At 41.4% G+C, this 9,736-nt stretch overlaps 2 protein-coding genes across 6 annotated transcripts in view; one reads left to right on the top strand and one right to left on the bottom strand.

Annotated features, from left to right (window-relative positions):
* IQCG (IQ motif containing G) overlaps window positions 1–2,818 on the bottom strand; it is a 45,728-nt gene extending 42,910 nt beyond the window's left edge. The window contains exons 1-2 of the mRNA XM_006775016.2: window positions 2,503–2,818; window positions 1,101–1,178 (exon numbers count right to left, since the gene is read on the bottom strand). The gene's annotated coding sequence lies outside the window, so the exon portion shown is untranslated. The remainder of the gene's footprint in view (window positions 1–1,100; window positions 1,179–2,502) is intronic.
* Window positions 2,819–2,896: 78 nt separating this feature from the next.
* RPL35A (ribosomal protein L35a) lies at window positions 2,897–7,054 on the top strand. Of its 5 annotated transcripts, none has more exons than XM_015571313.1 (5): window positions 2,898–2,953; window positions 3,241–3,244; window positions 3,627–3,666; window positions 3,893–4,045; window positions 5,075–5,276. In XM_015571313.1, the coding sequence occupies exons 3-5, from the start codon at window positions 3,656–3,658 to the stop codon at window positions 5,259–5,261; spliced, it is 351 nt and encodes a 116-aa protein (XP_015426799.1). In that variant the 5' UTR covers window positions 2,898–2,953; window positions 3,241–3,244; window positions 3,627–3,655; the 3' UTR covers window positions 5,262–5,276. The 5 variants fall into 5 exon arrangements, with proteins under 5 accessions (XP_015426801.1, XP_015426799.1, XP_015426798.1 ...); XM_015571312.1 differs by lacking the exon at window positions 3,241–3,244 and adding an exon at window positions 6,990–7,054 and having other exon boundaries at window positions 2,902–2,920; window positions 5,075–5,219; XM_015571315.1 differs by lacking the exon at window positions 3,241–3,244 and having other exon boundaries at window positions 2,897–2,924.
* The last annotated feature ends 2,682 nt before the right edge of the window (window positions 7,055–9,736 follow it).

Below are 9,736 nucleotides of genomic sequence, written 5' to 3'. Positions count from 1 at the left end.
TTGTTTTAAAACAAATATGTGTATTTATTGATTTCAGAGAGGGAGAGGGAGAGATAGAAACATCAATGATGAGAGAGAATCATTGATTGACTGCCTCCTGCACGCCCCCTACTGGAGATTGGGCCCACAACCTGAGCATGTGCCCTAACCAGGGATCAAACCAGTGACCTCTTGGTTCCCGAGTCCCTTTTGGTTTCTGGGTCAATGCTCAACCACTGAGCCACACCAGTCAGACTGAAAATGATCTTTTTATATATCTATTCAATATCTATTTTGTTGATTTTGGAGAGGGAAGGAGAGGGAGAGAGAAATAGAAACATCAATACTGAGAGTGAATCATTGATTGGCTGCCGGTTTGGGGCTGGAAGTGATCTTTTTAAAACGAAAGAATGATCTTTTAAAATTGAAAATCTGATCATAAGGGAAGACAAGGGTGGGTGGGAAGAGATGAACCAAAGAACTTATATGCATAACCCATGGGCACAGACAAGAGTGCAGTGAAGGCCTGGGGCAAAGGAGGAGGGCTCAGGCTAGAAGAGGTCAAAAGAGAAAAAAGGGGGCATGGGTAATATTTTTAATAATAAAGACAATAAAAAACTTCTGATCATGGCCCATCCATGGTTTCCCTTTGCCTTAGGACAAAAGATAAAATTCTTAACTTTGCCTACAAGGCCTTCATGATCTGTTCTTTCCCATATCTATCTGGCGCTGCCTTTCTTTTTGCTCTCGTGGCTCTCATCTTGTAAAGTCCCATCAGGCAGCAGTTTAAATTAGTGCCATTTTGCTACGTATCCGCCTTTTGCCCCTCTAAATGTAATCTCCATCACTTCCTGTGCCCTGGGATTCTAATCCACACGGACTGCCTCATGCATCAGTGGGAAATTTCAAAAGAGATCCAAAGAGTAGGATTGTAAGGTCCCGTGTTTATTCCCCCAGCTTCCTCTCTTCCGGACCACCATTACTTGGCTGTTTCTCTATCAAAGGCCATGGCTCCTGTCAGGCAACCCTCTCCATATTGCTCTCTCTTGGGGGCTCGGGTAACGTCTTCCCCGTGTGTCTGGAGCATGAATTATCCCTTGCAGTTTCACTCTTGCCGACACCTTTGTACGCAGACTCCTTATTAAATTCTCTTCAACTCTGCCAATCCTCTCCTGCCAGGACAACACTGACACAAGGACCTACAATGACACACACACACATTTTATATACAGTATATATGTAAATACACATCCATGAACATAACTGGAAAAGGTTCATAAAATAATTTACCCGTAGCATTTGTGATACATTCTATTTTTCATTCTATTGCATGGGCCTTAAAAAAGGATTATGATGATGATCTAATGGGTGACCACCTGCAGTTTGAAAATGCCTTGACTGACACTTCTGCAAGTGACACCTTCCCTTACTCCTCCATCCGGCTGGAGCAGGATTCCTCCGTGCAAGCACCGATTTGACTACACTTTTATTTTCCTGCAACACTCTCTTCACACTTTGCAATGTTTATGTCCGTTTCCCCCACTAGACTGTTAAGTTCCATGAGATCAGGAACCATGACATTGATGCTCACTATTGCATCCTACGTTCCAGGCACCATGTTCAATAAATATCTGTAGAATGAACCAACAAAGGAATCAAACTCACAATGCGTTATTCCTCCGAGGAATACTTTTCTAATACATTTAATGCTGGAATTGTCAGCACATTCTCTCACAGTGAGTTTCTAGTATATTTCTCGGATACAGAAAATCGGATGGGGGGAGTGGGCCATAAAGGCACACAAACTCTATCCTGATGTATATTTATAAGGATCTGACTTGAAATAGGACTGATATACATCTATCACATAAAACTCTGGAGTCATCCTTTACTCTTTCTCTCTCACTCCTTAAGCATTAGCAAACCTGGTCAGCGTTACATTTTAAATGTACTCGGAATATACTTTGCTCCCCCGACTAGAAAGTCAACTCTGTGAGGGCAGATCTCTCTTGTTTTGTTTACTGCAATGTCCTCGGAGCCAAAAACCAAGCTTGGTACAGGGGAGTCGTTCAATACACGGTTCGATAAATGAATGGATCCCAAACAATTGTGCGATAATCAGGAAATGAAAATCTCCGACGTCCATTAATCTATATCAAGCTTGTCTCTACAAGTAATTACTCAAGACCTATTACTAGGCGCCCAGTTTCCATGGCAGTTGAGTGAGTTCTCCCTAAAAAGGAATAAGGATTTTTCACGGGGAAAAAAAAAAAGCCTTGTTTTCTCCTTACCCTCGGGGACAAAACAAAGGATGAGGTGAGAGCTTAAGTTATTTCTGGGAAGAGAGAAAGGAGTACAGGAGGAAGGAGGAAAGAGGAAAGAGGAAGGGGAGAGGGGGAGGCACAGAGAAGAGCTCCCCCTTCGTGCGACCGGCCTCTCTCCTCCACGCTGGGCTCCGAGGCCCCGCTCGCCCTACTCCTGTGCGGTAAGAGCGAAAGACACCCCCACGTTGGCTAACCAAACCTGAGGTGCCCGGAACGGGGGGTGACGTCCTCCGACCCGCCTCACTTTCTCAGTCGGCCTCACTTTTTCCACCTACCGCACGCGATGACGCAGGAACCCAACCACGATGTTTCTAAGGCAACGCTGGGCTTTCTGGGACCGTTGGTTCTCCTCCTTTAGCTGGCTACCGCTCTGCCTGTCTCTGCTCCAATATCATACACTTTGCAGCTTACAAATCTGAAATTACTTAGGGACACAACTGTGAGAGTGCTTTTGAATGTGGCTGGTTTTAGTCAGAAAGGATTTTTCCCGATGTGTGTTTTCTTTGGGCGGTTGCGGAAGATGCCTAAACTGAGGGCGGGGCGGAGAGGTGTTTCTCCCACAAGGCCACGCGGCGGTGCCTTGCCTTCCTTTTTCCGCCATCTTGGACCCTGTGGAGGTTAGTGGAAGCGCTGCGGCTGAAGTTTAGGGGTAAATAACTGGAGTGGGTTCCACCACATCTCGCGGAGAGGCACTGCTGGGGCACGGGGGCTCTGCCAGGCGTTGATTTTGATGGGTCCCAGCAACAGGGAGGACAGGATGGAGGAGATGTGGGGCCGATGGTGCTGGTCCCCTGACGCCCGAGAAACGGGGTGCTCCGTAGTCAGAGTTGCTTCCTGGGCCCGTACCACATGAGACAAGCACTTTATCGTCTGCATTCACCTTTTTGAGACAGCGGCAGCTTTTGGTGGGGTTCTTTCCATTTGCTCTCCCTGCAAACCTGGCTTTGTCTGTAATCTCTAGCTTCTGTTCCTTTCCCATTCATTGCTTAAGAGTCTTGTTTTCTCCGTGCTTCTCTGACTTGTTGATCTTTCTAGTGATCGTGACATGAGTTTTCTTAGGACTTCCTTTAGGAGTTTTCTAGGGGTTGCAGGTGTACCATCTTGCAACTTTCATTTTGGAGTTTACTTAGTTACCGGGCATTCTCCGACGTTGGAGTGTCTTGCCAGGCGGCCCTTCATGTGCTTGCTAAGCAGCACAGTGACGTCTCCCCGTGCTCTGAACGGGACATGCCGACAGGTTTAAGCCTTAAACTTTAAGAAAAGCAGGGACTAGGTGGGGAACGTGCGTGGCAAGAATTTAAACTGCTTCTTTTTTGTTTAAAGCTGGGAACAGGACTTCTATAAGGACCAATATGTCTGGAAGGTATGCGTTTTTAATATACTCGCTTTGTTCTTGTCGTTTTTTGTTCATTAGGCAGGGACCTAAGTAAAGGTGAACTGGAAACTAGTGCGGGGGGAGGGGGGATTAGATGTTTGCTGTGGCTAACTGGTGGATGGGGTCATTACAAGTCAGATCAGACTGGTAGTTTGTTGAATTTAAACGAGATCTTGCAGCAGTTTGTGGCTGATACATATTCTGTGTGTCCTAGGCTGTGGTCCAAGGCCATTTTTGCTGGCTATAAGCGGGGTCTCCGGAACCAGAGGGAGCACACGGCGCTTCTTAAAATTGAAGGTGTTTATGCTCGAGATGAAACAGAATTCTATCTAGGCAAGAGATGTGCTTACGTGTACAAAGCAAAGAAGTAAGTTTATAGTATGGTTATGCGTATTGAGTTGTTTGGGATCTCTTCCATTTCCCTATGCAAGCAGGAGTACATTGGTACTGTTGTGGCTTGTACTTTGGGACGTTTAGGAACTTCATGGGAGGTTATAGATATAGAAGGATGTTACTTGTGAGGGTAGTGTTGTATTTAAGTATCTCCTACAGTTAATCACAGCTGTTCATTATTTCAAGGAAGGAGCCAGCTCTTTATATTATGATATTAAGATTTTATAGAGTGCTTTTCCTGTATCTTAATTCATTTGGTTGATTTCCTTGAAATTATATTTCATATACATACTTAAAGATGTATGTCTCCAGAGCATCGATTCTCTATCCTGGGTTCTTAAGCCCATTCCAGACCAATTAAAATCTCTGAGTACATGCTTTCATCTTTGTCGTCCTTTTCTCCTACAATCAAGAGTGATCCTTTGAATTATGTCAGGTCATCTGTACATTGTTCAAGCTCCCATGTCATAGTAAAAGCCAAAGTCATTAAAAACTATGCTTTCAAGACTCTGTTTCTACTCTTTATCTAGCTAGTATTCACCTCTTGGTCTCTTCTGCCTTGTCACAAGCAAAAGACACACCTCCTCAGTCTTCGTTTCCTTCTTAGTGAGACTTTCCTGATTTTAAAATTTGATGCACACAAGTACCTCAAACTGCTTGATTCCCTTTCCTTTTTTCTTTCTCAATATTTCAAAAACTCTTAACCATCTTACATTCTGTTTTAGTTACATGTAAATGAAGGCTATATACTTTGTTATCCTCTAAAAGGAATTTGTTTTGTAAACTATTTTACAAAATTCCAAACAATTGCACTGTGTCTGGCGTATGGTAGGTATGTTACAAGGACATTGTTGAGTGAATGATGCCGCAGGCTTTTATGTAATGACTTAAGTGGTTAGCTAGGGTTAACCACTGGTCTATATGTCACTTAGAATTTGTACCACATTATAGTACTAATTGCCTGGGTTCTCACGGTTTTTTTTGTATTCCCTTTTAAAATCAGCAACACGGTGACTCCTGGTGGCAAACCAAACAAAACCAGAGTAATCTGGGGAAAGGTAACTCGTGCTCATGGAAACAGTGGAATGGTTCGTGCTAAATTCCGAAGCAACCTTCCTGCTAAGGCTATTGGACACAGAATCCGTGTAGTAAGTACAATTATAAGCAAAATACTTGTTGAGTCAAACTAAGCTCAAGGTGTTGGACTTTGGTCTCTAAGAACTTTTGTGATTATAAAAATGTTACTAGTAAGATTATGCTACAGAATTAGTGGCTCCTGTGTAAATGTATTATGGAACATAAAATTCATGACATTAGAAGGAAAGTGAAGGCACAATTTTCGAGTGAATTGTGCCTAGATTTCAGATTTTGCTTAAGCTTTGTGGAGGGAAATAATATTTAAATGAATAATTTTCTGCCCTGGCTAGTGTGGCTTGGTTGGAGCATCATTCGGGCACCAAAAGGTAGTAGGTTCAATTCCCACGTTTGGGGTTCTATGCCTGGTTGGGGCATGTGCAGAAGGTAGTAGATAGATGTTTCTCTCTGTGTCCCCTCCCTTTCCTCTGAAAAAATCAGTAAAATAAAATAAATGAACAAATTTCTGGCAAAGACATGTATTGGACATTAAAGAAGTGGCTAGGAAGTTAAAAATCAACATACCGCCCTAACAGGTCTGGCTCAGTGAATAGAGCGTTGGCCTGCGGACTGAAGGGTCCCAGGTTTGATTCCAGTCAAGGGCATGTACCTTGGTTGCGGGCACATCCCCGGTGGGAGATGTGCAAGAGGCAGCTGATCGATGTTTCTCTGTCATCAGTGTTTCTAACACTCTATCCCTCTCCCTTCCTCTCTGTAAAAAATCAATAAAATATATTTAAAAAAAAATAAAAATCAGCATACCATTTACTGGCATAATTCTTAATATTTTTCCATCTTTTCATCATGACAGTTTTATTAGATTAGGTGTTACTTTTATTTTGTGGAAGAAAATTGATGTTTGTTTTTGTTAATCCTCACCAGATTTTAAAAAATTTATTTTCATTGATTTCAGAGAGGTAAAGAGAGATAGAAACATCAATGATGAGAATCATTGATGGGCTGCCTCCTGCAGGCCCCACACTGGGGATCAAGCAGGAAACCTGGGCATGTGCCCTGACTGGTTCAAAGGTTGATGCTCAACCACTGAGCCATGCCGGCTGGGCCCACAAAATGTTTATTTTTAGACAGAATGTGCCCACAAAATGTTTATTTTTAGACAGAATGGATGGGGGGGTTGGGGTAGGGGAGGCCCTGGCTGGTTTGGCTCAGTGGATAGAGCAGTGGGCCTGTGGAAGGATCCTGGATTTGATTCCTGGTCAAGGGCACATGCCTGGGTTGCAGGCTCGGTCCTCAATGGGGAGGCAGCTGATCAGTGATTGGTATCATTGATATTTCTCTCCCTTTCTCTCTGAAATTAACAAAAACGTATTTTTAAAAAAAGAGAGAGAAACATTGCCTTCCTTATGCACCCTGACAGCACCCCAACCAGGAATAGGGAATGAACTCAAAGCCTTTCAGTGTAGCAGTTAGTATCTATTTTTCATAGTCATGGCCATAGTCTTGGGTAACCTGGGGTACATTGAACCCTGGTGAGCAGTTAGAGGTTTCTTATCAAAGGAGGTTTTTTTATTGTCATTAGAAGAAGCAAAATTAAATGGACTTTCGGTATTCCAGAATGTTCCTTAATCAAAACACGTTCACCTAAAAATTGAAGGCCATAAAAACTTGGTTCCTCCCCTGACCTACATATAAGTCATTGGATGCCTTTCAGAGATGAGTAATGGGAAAATGGGAGGACATTTATTGATATTGTGTTACTATTGACATTTGTAAATTTGTATATATAACATGCACCTAATGACATTTTCTTTTCCCCCCTTTAGATGCTGTACCCCTCAAGGATTTAAACACTGAAAATAAATAAAATGGATTTGTTTTCTTGTGTTTTGGTCAAATGGCTTAAAAATCACTTTTGCCCTAAATTCGCTTGCTATGTGCTTAAATGGTGGCAGTTATCAGGTATTTTCAGAGTATACAAATACAAGGAAGTCAGAGGGCTGTATGTAGTGATGATTACAGAGATTTAAACAACTGGATAGGAATAATGTATCAGGCCTTACAGGTTAAGGGAGAGAGGGGACAAGTTAACGGACTGGGGGACAGTGAAAAAGAAGTACATTGGAAAGTGATGGAGTACTTAAACCTAGCCCCTGATAAGCTTTTGGACAAGTGGAGACATAGCATATTCCAGGAAGTACAGAAGCCAATAATTTTAGCCCGTACAGGTAAGCACCATGATAACTTTCCTAGATTTGCACCTCAAAATGAATCCACAACTTCCTTGTAACAGTTTATTTCAACTTTGGTACTGCATTTTACTAAATATTCTGATAACCGCCTCCCAGATTAGATTGAGAGTCGGTGAAGAAACTTATTATCTTGATCTTTTAAAATAATGTACAATAGTATTCACTGTTCAATATAGATTGGGTGGAAAACTTGTGACTTAAAAATGGTAGTTGGGAGAAATTTGAATGGAGACTATATTAATGGTATTGGCAGTGTGCTGGATAGGCAGAGATGAGATATCCTTGGCGCTGTGAATGGACAAAGCATTCCAGTGTATCACAAGTGGAAATAATTTGTATGTTAAAAATGTCAAAATAATGCTGCATGCATTATCTATGTGTGTGGGAGTCAGGATTGGTGTTGCCTCATTAGTGTAACTTTATTTGGCTCTGTTTTAATATAAAAGTGCAGGATTGAGATATTTTAGCATATTAAGGAAATTAAGCAGGGCTGCAGAATATTTTAGATCTCAAAATGTTGAAATAAAAGTTTGAATCAAGTTAATCAGTTTGTAATATGGTAGTTGTGAGTTGATGCCTTAGCAACTAATCCTTTATTAACAAGTCTTGCCATCCCATGGAAATAAATGGACTTTGCCAAACAGCCCCTCTTAGTATTTGGGTTCCCTAAATAGATGCTGGGAAACAATTAGTATGCTAAAAATGTATTGTGGTGTGAAAGACCTTTGAAGGAGAGGCTGTAGGAAAGGATTAGCATTGGGTACTCATAGCACCCAATCTAGGAAAGGTTTGCTTTAGTCCAGTGGTGATCTTTAAGTCAGATTTGCTGTTAGAAGAGTCCATGTTTCACAGAAATGGGCTGGTATTTGTAATACGTCTCATTTGACTAACCTCAATATAATGGACTAATTTGGGCAAGGGAGACCCCTTTAAAGCCGAAAGTCCATTATATAGTGAACGGTTTTCCAGATGCTTATGTTAAAAAAATTGACTAGTTAACCTGTTTCTATTTACATAGACAAGTTTGTGTAATTGAAATTAATTATGTATGAAAAGTTTACTTTCACAGGAAACTTTTCTATCTATATATATTACAGTAATTTTAAATTTATACTGAATAAAGTCTAGTAAATTCACCAGTCACTGCAAGTAAACAAATACACATGGCTGGGATGTGACTTAGTGCATGTCAGAACATCAGGTCAAGCGCTAGTCACTCCCTGAACATTGTTTATTTATGAGTAGTGGCTTGTGGATTTAAATATGTAGCCTATAGTTATAGATATGTAATATTTATGTTGGTGAAATTATGTCCTTTCTACTATATGGCCTATTTGATAAAATTTGTTAAAAATAATAACCTGTTGCCGAAACCGGTTTCGCTCAGTGGATAGAGCGTCGGCCTGTGGACTGAAAGGTCCCGGGTTCGATTCCGGTCAAGGGCATGTACCTTGGTTGCAGGCACATCCCCAGTGGGAGATGTGCATGAGGCGGCTGATGTTTCTCTCTCATCGATGTTTCTAACTCTCTGTGTCTCTCCCTTCCTCTCTGTAAAAAATCAAAAATATATTGATAATAATAGTAATAATAATAACCTGTTAATTATAAACAAATTTAACGGGTGTTAATTTTCACATACTACATATAGGCCAGAATTTTTGTTTGTTAAAACCGAATTCTATTAAATCAAGGTCTGCAAAATTGAGAGTTTACTGTATCCGTATTCTTGGGGTGGTCAGGGACAGAGGGAATGCTTGAGGCATTTGAGAAAAAGGAAATGACAAGTTTTATGGGAAAGAAGGCATGTGAGAAACCATTCAACTATATAATGTGATAAAAAACTATAGGGAATAGGAAAGTATCAAAAACTAAGATGCCAGATTATGCAAGGTCTTAACTGTACTAGGGATTTTAGGCCTACTATTGTATGTACTAGTAATAGTGTCATTAAAGCATTTGATTGACAGGGCTGACCAGATTTATAATTTAGAACTCAGTAGGAACCCAGCATAAACTGAAGGAAACCCAGGTAGGGATTACAGTCTTTTTTTAAAATTAAATCTTTATTGTTCAGATTATTACAGTTCCTATTTTTTCCTCCCATAGCTCCTCTCCACCCAGTACCCATCCTACCCTCTGCACTTAACCCCCCCCCATGTCCTCATCCATAGGTGTACGATTTTTGTCCTGTCTCTTCCCGCACCCCCCACACTCCTTCCCCCCCCCCAAAGGTCAGTTCACTCCCTTTCTATGCTCCTGCTTCTATTATATTCACCAGTTTATTCTTACTTAATCTCTAGGTTTACTTGGTGATAGGTATT

The sequence above is a fragment of the Myotis davidii genome, unplaced genomic scaffold (genome assembly GCF_000327345.1).
Source record: "Myotis davidii unplaced genomic scaffold, ASM32734v1 scaffold9, whole genome shotgun sequence".
Classification (NCBI taxonomy): Eukaryota; Metazoa; Chordata; class Mammalia; order Chiroptera; family Vespertilionidae; genus Myotis; species Myotis davidii.
This window is presented reverse-complemented; position numbering and strand designations above follow the sequence as displayed.